General features: G+C 41.9%; 1 protein-coding gene and 1 pseudogene across 1 annotated transcript in view; both read right to left on the reverse strand.

Moving 5' to 3' along the window:
* Positions 1-2,253: 2,253 nt before the first annotated feature.
* On the reverse strand, positions 2,254-3,529 carry LOC108542446 (60S ribosomal protein L15-like; annotated as a pseudogene).
* A 280-nt stretch (positions 3,530-3,809) lies between these two features.
* Positions 3,810-22,817, reverse strand: part of FHIP2A (FHF complex subunit HOOK interacting protein 2A) — an 81,532-nt gene continuing 62,524 nt past the window's right edge. The window contains exon 17 of the mRNA XM_017892506.1: positions 3,810-4,145. Within this exon, the coding sequence (XP_017747995.1) occupies positions 4,121-4,145 (25 nt within the window). The 3' untranslated portion in view covers positions 3,810-4,120. The remainder of the gene's footprint in view (positions 4,146-22,817) is intronic.

Raw genomic sequence — 22,817 nt, forward strand, 5'->3', positions numbered from 1 at the left:
TATTTTTTGTAGAGATGGTGTTTTGCCATGTCACCCAGGCTAGTCTCGAACTTCTGAGCTCAGGGGATCCACCCACCTCAGCTTCCCAAAGTGTTGGAATTACAGGTATGAACCACCATGCCTGGCCTACAATTTCATGTTTATGGTTAAGGTAACTCAAGTTAGAACTATTAATCATACAGTCTGTTATGTTAATCCCTTTTAGGTATTCTTTCTACTAAGTTGAATAATTTTCCTTTTCCACTTTGAGTTCTTCTGCAAACTGCTACTGAGTCTATGTATGTAATTTTTCCTGGTTAGAATTAAAAATGTTAGCATTTATTACATGATAGGGTTTTATAAGCTACTTCTTGTTTATTTAGGATACTCTTTAATGTTAATTTAGTGTTTGAAAAGTAAGAAATGACATTGAAATAATTATTAAAAGGAAGTTTTTTTTATAAATCCATATGTTTGATAAATTTGGAGAATTTCTTATTTGGCAAATTATCATTAGGTAAATTAAATTTCTGTAAATTGGCATTTGGCAAGTTGATTTTCAGATAATTCACTCAGCAATTATTCAGTTTCCATTAATTAATGAAGAAAGAACATTATACAAGAAAAAACAAAATAAATAATGAAATAAAATAAAAATAAATTTAAAAGGAAAACAAAAAAAGAGAAAACATTGGACATAAATGTAGAAATGTATATTGAAATTCCAAGCCTTGACTTTTGAGAAAAACTGCTTACAGATTTTAATGTTGGTTTTAAAAACCTTCCCAATCGATCAAAGTGTTGGCATGCTCGTTGGTACTATTACGGTTTTTATTCAAATTAAAAAAATTGTATAGTGTTGGTGCTTTCTCTTCAGGCAGCCTTTAAAAAAAAAAAAAGAAATGCTTCCTCTCATAAATAATATTTTCCTAGGATGAAAACTCAATTACTAAGGAGAAGAGTTAACTTCAATTCAACAGAGACATACTTTATTAGTGCTTCTCAATGCCTTCCTGGATTTTTTTCTCCAATAAAGTTCCTGGTATACTGCCGGATGACTACCCAAAATGCAGTTACAATTGTGGGATTTTATGATTTAAAAGTAATTTAAAAATCAATTCCCTTTGCCATTTACTCTAAGAGACAATTATTGCCTGGTATTGTTTCGAAATGTGGTCAGATAAAAGAAGCTTTCTTTGGCCCTCTCCATCCACCAAGTCAGAGGTTATACTTTCCACTCACTCAAGTTCCATTTTATGAGAATGGCAAATATTTTTGGTATGTCTTTGCTGTTTCTCTTCTTTTTCCCCTCCCTTTCTGAAGCAATGCTAAGAAGTTGCTTGTGAATTTTGCCTTTTGTATTCTACATTTTGCTCAAGTATTTCTATCTTTTATTGTCCCTGCCTGCATTTTACTTTTCTGCACAAATGCAAATTAAAATGAGTATATTTTAAGAAAAGTAGGAGCAGTATCATCTTTACAAAGGAATAAAATACGCTTGAAATTCCAGTGTCTTTCCTCACCCAGAATAAAGCAGAATGATAGATTATTTGAGTTAGACACTTTGACTTAGAAGACAAACATTTTCTCTAAATGGGTGACTTCAAATTTCTCATTATTCTATTATAATATTTTGGGGGTAACACAGGTTTTTAAATAAATAAATAAATAAATAAATAAATAAATAAGTCCACTAGTATGTAGGCTAAATAATGCCCTCCCCCAAGATGTCCATATCCTAATCCCTGAAACCCGTGAATTTGTTATCTTACATGGCAAAGGCTCTTTGCAGATGTGGCTAAATTAAGGGGTTTGCAATGGGGAGATTATCCTGGGCGGGCCCAGTGTAGTCAAATGGGTCCTTATACTAGGCAAGAAGGAAGCTCAATGTCAGAAAAGAAGATGTGATGATGAAAGCAGGGTTTGGGGTGATGCCACTTCTGGAAGGGGGCCCTGAACCAAGGCACGAGGACAGCTTTTGGTACCTGGAAAAAACAAGGAAGTCAGCTCTCTCCTAGAGCCTCCAGCAGGAACGCAGCTCTGCCAACCCACTGGTAACTTCTGACTTCTGTATGAGAACAAAGTTGTGCTGTTTCATGTCACTAACTTTGTTGCATTTTGTTTATAGCAGCAGTAGGAAACGAATACAACCAGAATGTAAGAGGAACTTTCCAATGGAGTCCTTTTTAAAGAGTAGGGCCTCTTTAAAGAAACATTCTTTTTGGACTGTCCTAAATTGTTTATTAGGAATGAATTTTACAATCTTTATTTATATCAGCGGTAACAGTGGAGCTGGAGAGTATTGTGTCTTCTCCACGCTGCACAGCGAGAACCACAAACAGTGTGGTGGAACTTATGGCCCTTTCCAAAGCCACAGCTCTTTTGGCCTGCAAATGTCAGCCCACACATCTCCCTGTGCTTGTGGACTGGTTTGGTGATCCACTGGGTGTCAGGATTTCTTGTGATGGCTTTATGGAATGGATCAATGAGGATAACCTCAAAAAATCTGTATGTGGAATCTTCACCAACCCAGTAAGAATTCTAGGACTGTTAGAGCCCCACAGTGGCATCTAGCTCACTCCTCTGCAATGGACTGAAGGTTTTGGGCAAACTTTAGCTGGTTAACAACATGATGGACAGGCTTGCTGTAAGTTGTACCCTTAGGAACTGGGTGTTTTCGGCCACCACGATGCACACGAATCCTACATATAACATAATCTTGCTTGGCCTTGTAGCCCAGTCAGCCCGCTTTACGGGGCCTGGTGCGGTGGGGCCTGGTGGAGTGGTGAGCCCTGTGGACAGCAGAGAGCTTCGGTACTGCCAGCAGTGGACCCTCAGGAGAAAGTGCATGACATCACGCTGGTTCTTCCTCCATAGCTCCTGGATGTACTTGTATGCAACCACCTTGGCTTAATGGATGGCTGCTGCCAGGTGGAAAGGAAAGAGCTTTTCTCCACTAAAGAAATATTTTTACACTTTTTTTGAGGACACTTTTAAAAAAATTAACCCCTCCACAGTTACTTCTCATAAATTCTCTTTCCTTTGGGAATTTTTGCTCCCAAGAGAAACAGTACAACCTTAGAGCAACAGAGCAAAGTTAGGCCGACTCTGAGAAGTTAGGCCAATTTGAAGCACCACACCAGGGCTCAAGCAATTAAAAGACCTAAGGCTTCAGGTCATGGTTGGATCTGAGATCTCAAAGTCTATTATTAGGTTGTTTTTCTCCTCTCTGCTCACAAACAAGCTCTCTTCCATATGCCAAGCATGATGGCCATGAAATTCAATACACATCGAATTAACTTAGGAACCCCCTGAGGAAAGAGGGAGAACTCAGGATCACTATGGCAGAAAGGTCCCAGGAGGACTCCAATTGACCTAGCTTGGATCACATGATCAAGTTAGATTCATCACTGTGGCCAGGGAGATGATATACCCTGATTGGTTGGTCTGAGAGATAACATACTCTGATTGGCTGGTCTGGGAGATGAGCCTGCCCCGTGGCAGGAAGTTGGGTCAGCTTTAACCAAATCTCACAGAATGGGTTCCCCATAGAAATTAGAGAGTTAAAAATTAAATATCAATGAAAAGCAGAGATAAAAGACCATGTCATTGTGGAGGGGGAGAGAGAGAGAAAAAAAACAAAAGACTCTCTTATGACTTTCTAGTTCTTGGATATAATGCTTCATGACACCTAGCCACATTGCCTGTGGATTCAGGAGTATCCTGCATGCTTCTGATAAACTCTCTCATTTCTTAAGTCAAGAGTATTCATATTCTTGGCATCTAAATGATTCCCAACCAAGAATGACCAAAGTAATATATCTTTAATCAACCAATGTGTCAGGTGATGTTTTATTGATAACAGTATTTTTGATACCTGTGATGGAATTCTTTTCCCCAGTAATAGCCCCCTGATTTTCTTTGGGTCAACACTCTGGATTCCCTTGTTTTGGATAAGCCTGGTCAAGCCAAAGTTCTGGGCATGAGATAGGTGATTCAAGTCTGCCAATCAGCCTGGGGCCACAGGGATTAGTTCAAGGGTGGGCAGTTGATCCAAAGTCCAAGATTTTTTGTGGAAACCATTGAGACTCCTTCTGCTGAGCTTGAAGCTTTGAGGACATAAGAGACTCTGGAATCCATCTTACCAGCATGAAGGCAAAGCTTGCCTGAGGATGAAAGAAAGAAGATCAGGAAGTGAAGGTAAGACAGCTGACCCCTGAGGATGAAGCCTGAGCATACGGATCTAACTGTGTGCTTAACCAACTCCTAGACTTTCAACTATGTAAACCAATACATACTCTTTTGTGCTTACACTAGCTTAGGTTAGATTTCAGTCACTTACCACAGAAAAAGTTTTTACCAATATTTTAACTTATATATTGTTTCAGTTATATTTGCATCTGTAATGTATTGCTATGCAACAAATCACCCCTAAACATAGGGTCTTAAAATAACAATGATGTTTTCTTTCTGTGATTCTGTGGGCTAAATGAGTGAGCCTTCTGTTGGCCTTGCTTAGGCTCACCTGTGAATCTGCACCCCACTGGTATACCAGGTTAGGGATGGGCTTCGCTCAGCATGTGGTCATCCATCCTCAAGGAGGCTAGACTATTCCTCTTCACATGGCAATGTCAGGGCAGTGTTCAGGGGCACACATCAATATACAAATGCTTACCAGACTTCTACTTATATCATGTGTGTAGATGTCCCATTGGCCAAAACACATGTTATGACCAATCCTAGCATCAGTGATTCATGCTATAAAGTAGCATGAATAAAAGAAGGATGATACATTGAGATCATTTATGCAATGATCTACCAGATTCTTAAAAAATGGCTAAGTGCTTCTCTGTGCATTAACTTATTTAAGTGTCATGATAACCCTGTGAAATACTCAAAATCAGTATCAATTTTGTGTCAGGCTCCAATCAGGAGAGAGAAATACCATCAGAAATTAAAACAGAAAAAAGTGTAATATAAAGACTTATCAACTGGTAATAAGGAACTAGCAACTGGGAATGGGAGGCAATAAAAGAGAACTCTGAAGACTAACCTAAGAGTTGGGGAAAGTGACCAAGAAGAGAACAAACTCGGAAGGTAGGCCGAGTTTCACACCTTGTGGCAGGCAGGAGGAGCACACTTGTGGCCCCCTGGATAGAGGAGAGGTTTGCTGAGTTGTCCCGGGCCAGAGCTGGTTATCAACTGGTGGGCTGAGGCTGGTGAGCAAGGAGCCATGAGTCTCTCACCAGTGTGCCAGCCAAACTTGCAAGAGTATGAATGTCCCTGGCCATCCTATATGCATGCCATCCATGTATAGCTATGTCATAGGAGCAAGTGGGAAAGAATAACATAGGAACTGGAAAAAGAAGCCTCTTCCACCAGCAGAGTCCCTATGGCCTTCTCTATTGACAAAGCTGTTCACAGTGCCGGCTGACAGAGGTCAACAGGTATAGGGTCCAGCTCTACAGTATCACAAAGCAGAACAACAAAGGGAACTGAGAAGCGATCAGTTGAAAAGGGGCGCTGTCCATCTCTTTGGCTTCTTCACTTCCATATGCACCCTTTCACAAACATTTGAACTCCTTCGCGAAAACAAAACACCTCGCCGGGCGCGGTGGCTCAAGCCTGTAATCCCAGCACTTTGGGAGGCCGAGACGGGTGGATCACAAGGTCAGGAGATCGAGACCATCCTGGCTAACATGGTGAAACCCCGTCTCTACTAAAAAATACAAAAAACTAGCCGGGGTGGTGGCGGGCGCCTGTAGTCCCAGCTACTCAGGAGGCTGAGGCAGGAGAATGGTGTAAACCCAGGGGGCAGAGCTTGCAGTGAGGTGAGATCCGGCCACTGCACTCCAGCCTGGGCGACAGAGCCAGACTCCGTCTCAAAAAGAAAAGAAAACAAAACACCTCTATGTTTTCACTGAACGTAACACAGCTTCCCTTTGTAAAAATGAGCACGTGTTCACCTCAAAATGAGGAAACACACAATCCCAATAGTAATAACTCTCAAGTTCAGTCACAGTCCCAGTGAATATTTTGTTTGTTTTTGAGACAGGGTCTTGTCATCCAGGCTGGAGTGCAGTGATGCAATCATGGCTCACTGCAGCCTTGACCTCCCAGGCTCAATCAATCCTCCCACCTCAGCCTCTTGAGTAGCTGGGACTACAGATGTGCACCACCATGCCTGGCTAATTTTTGTACTTTTTGTTGAAACAGGGTTTTGCCATGTTGCCCAGTCTGGTCTCAAACTCAGAGGCTTAAGCAATCTGCCTACCTTGGCCTTCCAAAGTGATGGGATTACAGGGTATGCCAATGCGCTGGGCCCCAGTGAATATTTTGTTACCTGAACACTAAATTATAAAGTTAACCTCCAACAATTTAGATATAAAATAAGAATGGGAAGGAGAGAAAATAATATTTTTATAATATGCAGATGAATATATACTGTTTGAAATGCTTATTTAGAAATAAAATGCTTGTTCCCCAGTGCCATAAAGAAACAGCACTTGAACATAAATTTAATTTCCTCAGCAAGCCCATTTTTACTTTCTGCAGCAGTTTTACCACGAGAGTACACCAAACAAAGGAGATAGGGTCATTTATAACCTGACCCATCCACCTTACTGCTGTGTCCGGTTTCCATTGGTTGGAACGGGACCTCACATTCTATATTTGTCCCAACTGGCTAGCAACTTAGAACTTTCTAAAAGAGGCAAAGGCAGAGGAGAACAAAGGAAGGAGGAAGTAACCTGTGGAATGCTGAGAAAGGTAAAAGCACCTCCAAATACGGAAGAGGAACAGGCTATGACCTAATGCTTGCTTGGACCAGTATAAGCATGGCAGGGGGGCAAATATTTAGGCCCTAAATTGTGGGACGCTAGGAAGGCATAAAGCAGCATTGATTCTCTTTTTTTTTTTTTTTTTTTTTTTTTTTTTTTTTTTTTTGAGGCGGGAGGTCCTCGCTCTGTCGCCCAGACTGGCGTGCAGTGGCGCAAATCTCGGGGGCTCACTGCAAGGCTCCGCCTCCCGGGTTTACGCCATGTCTCCCTGCCTGCAGCCCTCCTGAGTAGGGCTGGGACTACGCCGGCCCGCCACCTCGCCCGGCCCTTAGTTTTTTCTAAATTTTTAGTAGAGAGCGGGGTTTTGCAGGCCATGTTTACGCCAGGATGGTCTCGATCTCCTGACCTCGTGATCCGCCCGTCTCGGCCTCCCAAAGTGCTGGGATTACAGGCTTGAGCCACCGCGACATTGATTTCTTTATTACAGCTAGCAGATATTTAAGACTGTTAGCACAGGTCTTTGAATAAAGTTTGCTTCTAAGAGAAGTTGCTATATTCCTAATTAGTCAGGGAGGAGAGTGTCTTTAAAGAGGAACCTCTACTTTACTTTTTACATACACATATAACAAGCAAGGAGAAAATCTGCAAAGCTAATGTGAACCCAGAACATCTGGGACAGGTCTCAGTTAATTTAGAGAGTTTATTTTGCCAAGGTTGAGGACACAGCCTCAGGAAGTCCTGACGACCTGTGCCCAAGGTGGTCACGGCACAGCTTGGTTTTGTACATTTTAGGGAGACAGGAAACATCAATCAGTATGTGTAAGAAGCACATTGGATGGATTAGTCTGGAAAGGCGGGACAACTTGAAGCAAAGGCAGGAAGAAGGCTTCCAGGTCGCAGATAGGTGAAACACAAATGGTTGCATTCTTTTGAGTTTCTGATGAGCCTTTCCAAAGGAGGCAATCAGATATGCATCTATCTCAGTGAGCGGAGGGATGACTTTGAATAGAATGGGAGGCAGGTGTGCCCTAAGCAGTTTCCAGCTTGAGTTTTCTTTAGTGATTTTGGGGGCCCAAGATATTTTCCTTTCACATGACCACAGTCCTGATTTTTGTAAGATGCCATAGAATAATCTATGATTTCCTCCTCCCACAATCCCTCCTATATTCATTTTACCCTCAGACAGAACCTCAGATGGTCAAGGTTCTTTACTAGGTGAAACGACCCAAACCTTCATTCCCTAAGGGTCTGAGTCTTCAGTCATGCTGCTTTTTGTTTGCTTGTTTCTGTAGTTTTCTATTACCTTTTACTATTGCATATAGAAGTACTAAGAGGATCTCTAGATAATCCTCTGTGTTCCAGACATGATTCCTCTTCCCCATTGTGTAGTAGCAGCTCAATGTCCCCTTGGTAACTGGGATCAATCATTCTAGCCCGTAGAGTAACACCTTTTTCTGCTGGGTTGGCTCAGTGGCACAAGTCACCCCAAATGGCCAGGTGGCAGTTGCATCTCTCAAGAAGCCACAGTTTCACCAAGCAGGCAATAAAGGGTGGATTTGGACCTGAGTGGTGAGAATAAATTGATAGCAGCACAGTTGTCTCTGTTCTTCAAATAAGAAAACTATGATTCAGAGGGCCAGTTGATATGCCTTTCATCATGTGCTACTAAGAGGCAAGGGCCAGGACTTCATCCCTGGTCCTCAGGCCTCAGATCAGAATCTTCTTTTTTGCTCATTTAGGGATAGTTGTTCAGCTAGATTAGATCAAGCACCAGACACGGATATAAGACCTGGGTCTGAATGCCACCATTTATTTACTCACTGTAAAACCCTGGGCAACTCACTTAAGGATTCTGGAGCCTCAGTTTTTTTCAACTGTAAAGTCAGGACACTGGTCCCCACTTGACAGGATTAGAATGAGAACTGAATGGTAAAGGTCTATGAAGGCACTCTGTAAATTCCAGCAGATTATACAAAGCTAAGGCATCATTATCAAGGATCGTACAGTCTCTCAAGTTACTGCTTACCTGTGGAAAATTTTGATTAATTCCTTAGCATCTCATAGTTTATGACAAATGGCCCTATTAAGGGAAGTTACTGCCACCCAGGCAGCGATGGGGTGATTTCTAAAATCAGCAGAAAATGTAGAACAAGTGGGCATAGTCCAGAGTGGCAGGAATTGGTAGGGTTCTATGGACCAGTAATCTCTGACTCTCAATTATTTCTGCCAAATATTTCTTTCAAGTCATTTTGGGAAATGGCTCACTGCCTTTTGCTATTTTATTAAATCTAAGAACCTCATTAAGTCAAACTATCAGTGATGCATTGTCAGCAGGAAGAAAATGGGGAAAATCCTCTTTCAGTGTTTGATCATGAAAATCTTTCTAACAAACCCAAGACAAACACATTCCACTCCTACTGCCTATTCACATGAGATTAACTATTGTGCCTGTTCACAATATTCAATCATCATTTCTTACTCATTTAGAGCTGCTTGCATGCATTAGGAAATGGAGAACAGCAGGCTACAGTGTATCCTTCTGCATTCTCAGTGCTAGAAGTATGGCTTAATTAAATGCAATTAGGACCTTGACACTATTTTTATTAAGAAAAGAATAAGCCAAAGCTCTCTCCTCCAAAATAAAGAAAAGATAGTAGAAGAAATTAACATTTGTTTTTCACTTTCTACTACACATTCTAGGTTGTTCCCAGGTTTTTTGTTGTATTTTATAGACCATTACTCACAGTCGTGCCTAACAAACACCTAGACTGCCTTTCTTGCCTTTACTTGCTACATTGATAGTCCCCACTAATAGTAAGCATTGAACATATTTGGAGGGAAAAGCACAGTTTCCTATGCTCAGTTCAATTAATGAAAATGTTGTTTTCCATATAGTTTTCAGGAAGGTGTTACATCATTAAACATCATCATCTGAGGGATGATTTGAGACAGGGTCTCACTCTGTCACCCAGGCTGGAGTGCAGTGGCACAATCATGGCTCACGGCAGCCTTGATCTCCCCGGACTCAGGTGATTCTCCCACCTCAGCCTCCCAAGTAGCTGGGACTACAAGGTGTGTGCCACCATGTCTGGCTAATTTTTTTATTTTTATTTTTTATTTATTTATTTTTTTTGGAGGGAGAGGGTTTTGCTGTGTTGCCCAGGCTGGTCTCGAACTCCTGGGCTCAAGCAATCCACCTGCCTCAGTCTCCCAAAGTGCTGGGATTACAGGCATGAGCCACCATGCCCAGCTTCATCCTACATCATCTTAGCAGCTGTCTCTGTGCCTAATTTGGTGTCTGGCACACAGGCACACAATAAATATTTTTATGGAGGCCTTTGGCTTCATGTCATAGCCTGTTATCAATGAAAGAATCATAGAAGAACTCATAAAGAGGTTCTAAACTTTTCAGATGACATTTAAAATTAACTGGTTTAGGGCTATCATGCTAAACTAAGACTTTTAGAGAAAGTCTTCCCCTTCATTATTAAAGTGATAAATGGTCACTATGGAGTTTTTTGAAAATATAAGGAAAAATAAGATGAAAATCATCCATAGTCTCACAACTCAGATATATTTTTTAAAATTTTGGTGTATTTTCTCCTGTCTCTCTCTCTCATTAGGATTGAACAATACACAGTTTTGTGTTCAATGCTTTTTCACATAATATATTTTGAATATATTTTTCTTGTCATTATGTGGTCTTTGAAAACAAAATATTCAATGAATGTATGAAATTCTATGCTTGTATATATGCGTATGTGTACTCCCTCAGTGTGTATATACAAAGACACACACACACCCCCTCACACACATACAGGGACGGACACACACACACAAACACAGAATACTACATAAAACAAAGCTGAATTTGTTACTTATGGTAAGGAAGAGCCATGCTGGTCAGGTAGAATCTGGCTGAGCAGAATAATGATTTTATACTGCATTTTGGGGAAGCATAGAGTTCAGGGATTGGGAGATTTTTAGGGATATAAGTAGATTGACGTCAACTCTAGAGATGTGCTTACTCCAGTGAGACTATTGTTGATTGGTTGGCATTCAGAAGCTCATTTACTAGACCAACTCGATTCCTGATTGGCTGACTTGCATATGTAAGAGACTATCACTGATTGGTTGGTTTGTCAAAGCATGTTCACTGAAGCAAGTTGCATTGATTGATAGAGTTTAAAACCTGGTTATAATGGTACTTGTTACCATGGTTATAGAACAATCAACCTTTTCCCAGGAATATGGGATTTTAAAAAATTCTTAATACAGTAATTTAATCATTCTCTTATTATGGGATAACTGGATTACTCACAATATTTCCCCTATTATAAATAATGCTCCAGAGACTATGCTAACAATCTTTGAGCATGTTCCTGGTTATTTTGTTAGGAAAGATTCCTCGAAGTGGACTGGTGAGTCAACAAATGATTTTGTTTAATTTCATTAAAGTAATACGAGTTTGTTACAGAACATTTAGGAAATATAGATACATAAAAAGGAGAAAATTAAAATCATCCATAAGCTACCCTTCTCCACACCATATTATCCCTGTTTAATGTTTAGAACTTATTTTTCTATTCCATTTGTTGTGTGCCTCTGTAGATGTGCACAAAGAAACACAAATGAAAAATTCCAGTAGTCCTCTTTTCCATTTTGCTTTCTTTATCTAATTTTCCGGGATATCTTTCCTTGTCATTACATAGTCTCATGTAATGTCTGGATAAAATGTGTGTTTATATCTGTATATAATACCACAATTCCTTTAACTATTTTCTGTTATTGGATATGCAGGTCTCCCTTCCACCTTATTTTGTTCAATCCTAATTAGTATTCTTATATTATTTTAAATTTTTTCATTATTATTATTATTATTATTATTTTGAGACAGAATCTCGCTTTGTCGCCCAGGTTGGAGTGCAGTGGTGCCATCTCCACTCACTGCAACTTCCACCTCCTGGGTTCAGGTGATTCTCCTGCCCTAGCCTCCCAAGTAGCTGGGACTACAGGTGCCCGCCACCACGCCCAGCTACTTTTTATACTTTTAGTAGAGATGGGGTATCACCATGGCCAGGCTGCTGTCCAACTCCTGACCTCAGGTGATCCGCCCATCTCGGCCTCCCAAAGGGCTGGGATTACAGGCGTGAGCCACCGCACTTGGCCTTCATTATCATTAAACAATGACTTATTGCATATATGTATACCTAAATGTTCACACATGTCTATGTTTATTGTCTAAAAATAATTTCACAGAAGTTGGACTTTGGGTCAAGTATTGGGGCAGGGTTTTAAGATTTTTTGATAAGTATGTTGGAAAAATGGTTTCCAGAAAGTTAAAAATGTAAACTGCTGAATTTTCTTCACCCTATGTAATACTTTGCCTCAAAGTATTTTTTCTCTTCTTTGCCCATTTTATAGAAAGAATTAGTATCATATTTCTATATTAATTTGTATTTTACTGAGTGGAGGGTTGAAACTTTCCAGTTTTATTGCTAAAATTGTTCTTCCTTCTACCAACGTCTTATTTATGAACTTTGTTATTTTTCTGTAGTCAGGTTCATATTTTCACATATGGTTGTTAGAATACTTCATATAAATATATTCACCCTTGGCTGGGTGCAGTGGCTCACGCCTGTAATTCTAGCACTTTGCGAGGCTGAGGTGGGCAGATCACCTGAGGTCAGGAGTTTGAGACTAGCCTGACCAACATGGAGAAAACCTATCTCTACTAAAAATACAAAATTGAGCAGGCGTGGTTGCGCATTCCTGTGATCCCAGCTACTCAGGAGGGTGAGGCAGGAGAATTGCTGGAACCCGGGAGGTGGAGGCTGCAGTGAGCAGAGACTGCGCCACTGCACTCCAGCCTGGGCAACAGAGCAAGACTCCATCTCAAAAATAAATAAATAAACAAATAAATACACACACACACACAGACACATATTCACCCTCATGGCATTTCAGGTATCTTATTATTTGCTTTAAATTTGATTTAGTGTTTTAAAAATCTCAGTATTATGGAAATTTTCAAACTTTCAAAGGTTTTTATATACTGTACATAATACTAGGGAAAATAGTAAAATAAACCTCCATGAGCACATTACCCAGTTTCAATAATTATCATGGCTTATCTTATGTCTCTATGCTCCCCAGCCTCTCTCACACTGGATTATTTTGAAGTAAGTCTCCAACATCAAATAGTCTCATCAGTAAACACTTCTATATGCATACACACACACACACACACACACACACACACACACATTTTGTTCTTATTATGTTTGTTGAGACAGGGTCTCACTCTGTTGCCCATGCTGGAGTGCAGTAATGCAATCATAGCTCACTACAGCCTTGAATTCCTGGACTCAAGCAATCTTTCCACCTCAGCTTCCCCAGTAGTTGGGGCCTTCAAGTGGCATCACCATGCCCAGCTAGTTAAAAAAAATTTCTTTTGTAGAGACAGGGTCTCTCTATGTTGGCCAGGCTGGTCTCCAACTGGTCTCAAGCGATCCTCCCATCTTGGCTCCCCAAAGTGCTGGGATTACAGGCATGCACCATCATGCCCAGCCTGTATATGCATATATTTTAAAAACCTAACAGCAATATTTTTATCACACCAAAAACCTCTACAATAATTCTTTAATATTATTAAATATCTAGTCAGTGTTCATATTTTCCTGACATATATACATGTCATATATAGTATATATTTGTATACACAATATATGCACATATATTTGCATATATTATTTATATACATATATTTGTGTATATTGTATATATACACATATATATACACACACACACACATATATAATCACAAATCATTGGATTCTGAAGTTAGACTCACACAATCAAAGGTATTACCCAGTATCAAGCTCCACAAGTAATTTCAAAAATACAGGCAATCAGGCTGGGTGTGGTGGCTCATGCCTGTAGTACCAGCACTTTGGGAGGTCAAGGTGAGTGGATCACTTGAGGTCAGGAGTTCAAGACAAGCCTGGCCAATATGGTGAAACCCCGTCTCTACTAAAACTATAAAAATTAGCTGGCGCCTGTAATCCCAGCTAGCTAGGAGTCTGAAGCACAAGAATTTCTTGAGCCTGGGAGGCAGAGGTTGCAGTGAGCTGAGATCACACCACTGCATGCCAGCCTGGGCAGTAGAGTGAAACTGTGTCTCAAAAAAAAGAAAAGAAAAGAAAAGACATAGACAATCAAGAGACTGAGACAAAGTACAGACAGCCTCCAAGGATGGGGCAAGGTCACTGTGGGGGTGGCTCTGAGAAACCTGGCAAAGCGATGGACAACACTGAGGCAAGGGGACATGTCCGAGTTGCCCTGAAGATGCTTGAGGGAGGAATGCTAAGGGACAGAGGCTAAGGCGAGTAGGATGCTTGGATGGCTATTTCATGTCAGGCTAAAAGATCCACCAGAGGAGCAACCCTTGGAGGGCCCAGAGGACACGCCCTTCAGCCAGGGCATTGGAATGTGCTGGTGAGGGGGCCTCAGCACTGCTAATCCATTCAGTGGTGGTGCTCCACTGCAGGTCAGGGTCAGCTATTGAGAAGATGGTCTGAGTTGGGCTTGCTAATGTGGATAGGGATGATGGAGCCCTGAAGTAATAGAGGCAACTTAACCACCAGAAGCCAGGAGAACATAATGAGTGTAATGACTAGCAGTGTGGAAGGGGGTGTTGACCCACAAGGGGTATGGAGATGACTGATAGAGCAGTGCATCTGTAGGGGCAACACAGGCACCAACAAGGGTGGTGCTTCATATCTAGAACCACAAAAAAAAGACAAGAATGAAAGAGCAGGGAGAGAAAGTGCCTGTCTCACATCTCCCAGTCAGAACTCAGTGTTACTTTTTAAATAGCATTTGGAGTAACCCAGGCATATTTTACTAAGGATTATGCAGAGGCAGAGAGCAAGCCTTCTTTTATTAACATTTGCGTTCTAGCTGCCTTCTCCTCTCAACTGTTCTTCGCTGATTCTCCATCTCCAAACTATTTGTCCTAAACTTTTTTTGGCCTCATCCATTCTCCACCCACACAGCACACATTAGCAATGATGCGGGTGGCCTCACAAACTTCAAAATCTGACAGTGCAGTCTCAAACCTATTGCTAAATTACCTCCGTGAGCTCCTTCAGACCAGACTCAGCACTTCATCTTGGCTACTCTCTGAAACCCAGCTTCAGAACTTTTGACAAGCAATATGAACTTCACTGAATGCTTCATAAGGAAATCAAAGAGAAGATTACATGACAAGTCACAGAGCAAAACTTCATCAGCAAACTTCAAACAAACTTCAAAAGTTCCACCTTTGGCCGAGTGCGATGGCTCACACTTTTAATCCCAACACTTTGAGAGGCTTAGGTGGGCAGATCACTTGAGGTCAGGGGTTCAAGATAAGCCTGGTCAACATAGTGAAACCCCATCTCTAGTAAAAATACAAAAATTAGCCGGGCATGGTGGCCGGTGTTTGTAATCCCAGCTACTTGGGAGACTGAGGCTTGAGAATCGCTTGAATCTGGGAGGCGGAGGTTGCAGTGAGCTAAGATTGCACCGTTGCACTCCAGCCTGGGCGACAGAGCCAGACCCTGTCTCAAAACAAAAAAAAACAAAAAAAAAAACAAAAAAAAAAAAAAAAAAAAAAAAAAGAAGAAGAAGAAAAGAAAGAAAGAAAAAAAAAGAAAAGTTCCACTTTCATGATCTGGAGGTGCTTACTTAAGCTTCTTCACCACTCTCTACCTTGAGCAGTATCTTTTGGGCACTTTGCAGTTCTCAGGAATATCTATGCTCTTGCCTTCATATCTTTCCACTTGTCATTCTCTCTTTTTAGCATATTCTTCCTACCTCCACTTCCCAAACTGGATAATTCCTGATCATCCTTTAGGAGTTACAGATTTCACTTCTTTTGAGCAGCCTCCCTTCTCCCTCCAAGTCTAAATTAGGGATCTTTCCTGAACGCTCCTCTTATTATCTCCTCTGCTTACTCTTTATATCAGTCAGGGGCCCCACAGGAAGCAAACGGCACACTCCGAGTTAAAGAAACCAACCAGGAATGCTGAGGCATCTGGGAACCAGAAAAGTTGAGAAACCATTCACACCCTTAAGCCTGAAGGAGCAAATGGAGAGAGTGGTGTTACTGACACCCTCGTGAGAGCTGGGGCCATGGAAGCAGAGTCGTCCAGCAGAAGTCAGAGCCAGAGAGGAGCATCAGCACTGCTAGACTGAAGAAGGAAGAGCTGGGGCTGGGGAATGAATATTCTGATGTCCCTCTCCTTTCCCCTCCTTCCAATATCTGTCCATAGGTTGCACCTAACCAGAAGTCAGAGGGCAAGAAAGCCCAGGCCATTCTCTGGGGGCTTTGAGTTTGACAGAAAGATACAGAGAATAGATGGTAAAAGGAGAATAGCCACCATTTCCTATATTAATTCTTTATCACATGGTGTTGTATTTGCTGAGTTTCTGATTTCAACTCCTTGAAGGCAGGTGCGGCATTCTCACGGCCTGGTACAACGCCTTGTATATGTAAACATCCTATAAAGAAATCTTTACATCATTCAGTACACATATCAGGTGATGCAGTACATATCGTTAATTCTCATATTAATCCCCTAAAGCATGGAAAGAGGAACAGAACTAACATTTCCCAAATAATTAACTAATGAGCGGCAACGTAGCCCATGGCAGAGTCACAGCCACACTGCCTAGGGTCAGGTCTGCTTCCACCACTTCCTAGCTGGGTGACCTTTGGCAAATTCTTCGTCTGAGCGTCAGTTTCCCAATCTAAAAACGGAAGCAAAAATAGACATCACTCATAGGGTTTTTGTAAGAGTTCAGTGATTGAATATATGTGAAATGGTTGGAAGAGTGTCAGGCACATAGCATCATAAAGATGTAAGGTGCTTATTATTAATGAAATTATAATGTAAAAATATAAGGTGCTCTAATGATTGGTATTGTTACTTATGGCTAAAATTGTGCTCCATCTTGGAATACAGCTGCTTGTCTACTGTTAGAAAAGACATTTCTGGGTCTTTTGGACAGTACTCTCCCTATACAGTCATTTTAGCAATGTGCACCTGGATAATATTATCTGCTTAGCCTGGTGAATATACCTCAAAAGGAAAGTGCTGTGAAAACTTTGCAGAAAACGACTCAATGTTTTCCATCCCTGGTGCAAAGCTGGCAGTGGTAGGAGATGCATGGAATCATGGCCTTTGAGTTGGACAGACATGATGCTTCAAGTCCCACCTTCCCCTGTTACTAGGTGTGTAATCTCATGAAACTTCTTTACTTTTCTGATCCTGAGCCTTCATCTGTAAAAACAGAGAAAATAGAGCCAGGTACGGCGGCTTGCAAATGTAATCCCAGCTACTTGGGAGGCTGAAGCAGGAGGATAAAATAAACCAACAAAACAAAACAAAAAAAGGTCAGGTGCAGTGGCTCACACCTGTAATCCCAGCTACTTGGAAGGCTGAGGCAGGAGAATTGCTTGAACCTGGGAGGCGAAGGTTGCAGTGCGCTAAGATCACACCAATGCACTCCAGCCTGGGCAACAGAGCAAGACTCCATCTCAAAAAAAACCCAAAACCAAAAACCAAAAATAGCAATATAGCATCTACTTTGCAGAATTATCTGAAAATTTAATAAAATAAAGCATGCGTTAACATCTAAGGCCATATTTGGCCCACTGTAGACTGTTTCTGTGTTTTTTTTTTCTTTCAGAGAAAACTTTAAAAGGCACTCTACAGATACAAAACAAAATAAAAAATATAGCCAAATAAATATTTACCCAACATCCACAATCACGGACTCCAAAGTGTACTGCTGTTGTTTGAGAGCCACGTCCACCACATAATAATTGGGTGGCCTTTGGAGAGTTACTTAATTCTTGGCGTTTTAGTTTCCTCATCTGTAAAATGGGGATAATAATAGTAACCATCTCATAGAGTTGTTCTGAATATAAATAATCTATAATATGTGATGTACTTAGAATAATGCCTAGCTCTTCATAAGTGTTAATTCCTCCTCCTCCTCTTCTTCCTCCTCCTGTTATTGTAGTTGTTATTTGATCAAGGGACTAAATTAGGCACTAGGGGAGACACTAAGATGCTTTATTCCATACCACTGCCATCAAGAGGCTGTGATCTTCGACCTGAGAAGCCGTTTTAAGGGAACCATGTCCATGTCACCCTTTTAAGTTAAAGGAAAGTTTTCTTTGACAGCCTTCAACCTAGGTAAACTCTCAGGGTAAACAAAGCCCTGAGATTCCTAACTCACCATGGTCACAAAGCCTATTGCTTTCTCTACACTCTTCACCACAGGTTATACTCAGGTCCTAGCTGAGGGAGAGACAGGGTCTTCGGAAACCCACAACCACAGAAGAGAAAAATGAGAGATGATTATTCCTGCAGGAGCCTCCGCAGATGCATCAATACAATCTACGTAAATGCAGTAAAACTGGACTGATTAGGTGGGGTGCATAGCATGGGAAATATGAGCAAAGCAAATGGTGATTACGGCTGAGACAGGATTGCAGCGCAGCTATTTAATTCTACCTTAATTCAACAAAGCTGGCATAAAAATGTTTAGTGTCAAAGACCTGGCACACCACCAACAACATCATTAATTAATATTGACTAAGTGTCCAGAGCCTCTTGGGTACTGCAGAGCAAAAACAATTCCCAGCCTTAAAATGAAAACAGGATAGAGAAAAGGGGTATCTGCTTTTTTTTTTTTTTTTTTTTTTTAGATGGAGTTTCGCTCTTGTCATGCAGGCTGGAGTGCAATGGCACGATCTCTGCTCACTGTAACCTCTGTCTCCCAGCTTCAAATGATTCTCCTGCCTCAGCCTCCTGGGTAGCTAGGATTACAGGTGCTTGCTACCATGCCCAGCTACTTTTTGTATTTTTAGTAGAGACGGGATTTCTCCATGTTGGTCAGGCTGGTCTCAAACTCCTGACCACAGGTGATCTACCTGCCTCGACCTCCCAAAGTTTTGGGATTACAGGTGTGAGCCATCTCGCCAGGCTGGGTCATCTTTTAAAATGTTTTCTCCCCAGGAAGGTGGGCAGTATGAGAAACCATTGGATTCATTTAGGGGTATTCTTATAGGGAAATGGAAATATTATCAAAATGATGATAATGGCAGCTAACGTTTATTGCCTTCTTACTGTGAATATCAGATACTGTCCTAGTACTCTACATATATTGTTTTTTGTTTTGTTTTGTTTTGACGGTGTTTTGCTCTGTCGCCCAGGCTGGAGTGCAGTGGTGGCACTATCTCAGCTCACTGCAACCTCTGCCTCCCGGGTTCAAGCGATTCTCCTGCCTCAGCCTCCCGAGTAGCTGGGATCTGCGCCACCATGCCTGGCCAATTTTGTATTTTTAGTAGAGATGGGATTTCTCCATGTTGGTCAGGCTGGTCTCGAACTCCTGACTTCAGGTGATCCGCCTGCCTCAGTCTCCCAAAGTGCTAGAATTACAGGCGGGAACCACTGCGCCCAGTCATATTGGCTTATTTAATACAGGTAGTTAATCTTCATTCCCTGACAAATGAAGGGAAGGATGGGGGCAACGTTTATGAAGTTCTTAGTGAGTGTCCAGCACAGAGCTATTTTCTTTTATACACGCTCTCATTAAATCCTTAAATGGTAATTTTCCTAGCTGAGAAGAGAGAGGTTCAGAGAATTTAAGTGATCTGCTAAGTTCTTAGCACTAGTACATGGCAGATCAGCAGTTTAAATTCAGTTTTGTCTGACCCCAAAAAGTGACTTTCATTTTTACCACACTGTGTTCTTCTAATAACATTATAGAAACAAGTCTCAAAGTCTACATACCAGATGCCTAATAGTTGACATTGATTTTTTTGTTCAGAGATCTTTCTCCTGGGAAGGGCTTATTCTAACCATATTGAGGCTACCTTTATACACATCCCATCTCCCTCATTCTCCTCATTATACCAGAATCCTTCCCAGAAATTCGATTTTAATTTTAATAAAAAATCCTTCCCAGAAATTTTTTATTAAACTAATTAAAGTTGAGTTTCTGACTCTTACAACCTAGTGTATCCCAGTTGAACCCCCACCACAATTTCAGTGATAGGGCAGGTTGTAAATTCATTCTTGGCATATTACACAGTGAAATAGATGTATTACTCTATACAGGATGTCACTGTAATCAGATGGATCTTTGTTTTTGGAGGATGGAAACCAGTCTCTTTATTATCTGGTCACACCTTTTCTAAGGGAAGCATGATTTGATCCTGCAGTTTAAGAAAACCTCTTGTATATTGGCCGGGTGTGGTGGCTCATACCTGTAATCTCAGCATTTTGGGAGGCTGAGGCGGGCGTATCACCTGAGGTCGGGAGTTTGAGACCAGCCTGACCAACATGGAGAAACCCCGTCTCTACTAAAAACACAAAAAATTAGCCAGGAGTGGTGGCGCATGCCTGTAGTCCCAGCTGCTTGGGAAACTGAGACAAGAGAATCGTTTGAACCTGGGAGGCGGAAGTTGCAGTGAGCTGAGATCGTGCCATTGCACTCCAGCTTGGGTGACAGAGTGAGACTTTGTCTCAGAAAAACAAACAAACAAAAAATCTCTTGTACATCATGTTAAGCTTGGATAGAATATTGCATTTATTTTCATCCAGTATAGACCCATTAGACGCCTTATCTTTTTTATGCCCTCCTTCTTATCAAAAATTGTTTAATAGTAAATCATTAAGGCTGTGGGGGAGTGGCTTGTGAGGGGAGGATGTTCTACAAAGCATAGTGTCTTTGAGCTCAAAGAATTTACAATGTGGATAGGAAGAGAAGACATGTGGATATGAGAAGAGGAGAACTGACATCCAAAGCCACTCTTCATCCTATGAATCGGCTGATGTGCTCCAAAAGTCCCTTGGAAAGCAGGCGGGTGAAACCTGGAGTATTTCCTCATAGGAAGAGTGTGATATAAGGTCCTGCTATTCCAGGTTTCATCTGAAAAACTAACCCTGTAATGTCACAAAATGGTCCAAAATCTTTACCCTCTAAGGCCTCCCCCAATCTGGCTTCTGTCCTCCTTTCCCGGTAATTTCTCCTTCTACCCATATCATGCTGGTGCTCTTTAAGTGCCCAGCGTCCTACCCTGTCACGAGCCTTTCGCCAGTCCCAGCCCATCTCCTGGCTGCTCTTTCCTGCCTGGCACTGCCTTGCACCTTCGTGAACCCTTAGTCATCCTTCTGGATCAAGCCGAGGTGTTTTATTTTCTTTCTTTCTTTCTTTTTTTCTTTTCTTTTCTTTCTTTCTTTTTTTCTTTTCTTTCTTTCTTTCTTTCTTTTTTTTTTTTTGAGACAGAGTCTTGCTCTGTCACCCAGAATGGAGTGCAGTGGCATGATCTTGGCTCACTGCAACCTCTGCCTCCTGAGTTCAAGCAATTCTCCTGCCCCAGCCTCCCAAGTAGCTGGGACTACAGGTGCACACCACCATGCCTGGCAATTTTTTTTGTATTTTTAGTAGAGACAGGATTTCATCATGTTGGCCAGGCTGGCCTCGAGCTCCTGACCTCAGGTGGTCTGCCTGCCTTGGCCTCCCAAAGTGTTGGTGTTGGGAATAATGCTTAAAGAGAAACCTCATCATATCCCACATTGGGATGACAGGTGCGAGCCACCTTGCCCAGTCTCACGAGGCGTTTTCTGACCCCCAGACCAAATCTTCCTTTCAAACACTGCCTAGCACTTTTTGGCGTGTCCTTTGTAGTCCTCACTGCACTAGCATGAATTTCTCTAGTGCCTCTCTGCTCTCTCTGAGTCTGTTTTTTCATCCATAGGTGAGCATTGGAGTATGTACTGTGTGGGCTGTGATGAGGGTAGGAGAAAATCACAGAGGCACAGAGTACAGCACACATGAGCTCTCCAGCCACAAGAGCCTCCTGTGGCTACAGACACAGTGGCAATGTCTGGAGACAGACTGCCTCATTCTTCACTGAGAGGTGCCTGCCTGAGGTGGCTGCTGAAGCTCCCCCAGCTTCTGGGAGGTGAGGAACAGTTACCATCCAGCTGAGGCTGCTCCCAAAAAAGCCCATGCACTTCTCTTCTGTCCTTGGGTAAGCAGACTCATGCTCACAGCGCCACAGTGCTGATTCAGGTCAGCAAGCCCTAGCTCGTGTCCCACACTCAGGCCAAACAGGAAGATCCAAAAGCAGCCTTCTTAAACCGAAGTCATTACAAACAAACAAAGCACACACACACACATACACACACAGACACACACACACAGACATGCACGCACACACGCACATACACAAGTATGATTTAATGGCCAGGTCTTGACTGTCTTGGAAATGGATGGGCCACCTGGGCTTACAAATAAACCAGGTCATGTTTGATTTTTCCAGGAGAAATTGAGGGTGGGGAGAGCGAGTCTAGGAGAGCTCTGAGATGGCCTAGAATGGGCATTTGGGGAGAACTCCTGGGCTAGCTAGCCTTGAAATGTGTAGGTCTCCCTGCTGAGGCTCTGCGGGTGATCAGGCACTGTCAGAATGAATTAGTGGCTCCATAAACCCAGGCTCTGTGGCTAAATGGTGGGGGCTAAAATCTCTGAAGTTCCTTACATCCCAGCAGGCTTCTCTAAAATATTTATGACTGTTAGGCAACATGGCAAGCCCAGGTCCTTGAAATCTGGAATGAAGGTCTGGGACAAGGTTCCTATTGGCCAGCCCAGGAATCCTGGGCAACCCTCTTCACTTCTCTGAGTCTCTTCTCTCTACATGCAGAAAGCAGCTGATAAAGCCCTGTCTGCCCCAGGAAAGTGATAAACAACGGGGATTATTTTCCAAATATTGTTCCAGTTTATCTCCCTTACTCTTGAAGGCTTTTGGAAAGCTCTCCAAAAGGCTGTGACCTTACAGTCAATTTGTATTTATTTGTTGAGAAGCTTCGGTAAATCAAAGGCATAAAACAGGGGACCCAGCTAAGGAAAATATTTCCGCTCACTGCGAAGAGATAAATTTTCAGGCTCTGAAAGGGGAGCTGGGAGAACGTGCAGGCATGTTTACAGCCCCCTCGG

This window comes from Rhinopithecus bieti, unplaced genomic scaffold (genome assembly GCF_001698545.2).
Source record: "Rhinopithecus bieti isolate Rb0 unplaced genomic scaffold, ASM169854v2 scaffold_21201, whole genome shotgun sequence".
Classification (NCBI taxonomy): domain Eukaryota; kingdom Metazoa; phylum Chordata; class Mammalia; order Primates; family Cercopithecidae; genus Rhinopithecus; species Rhinopithecus bieti.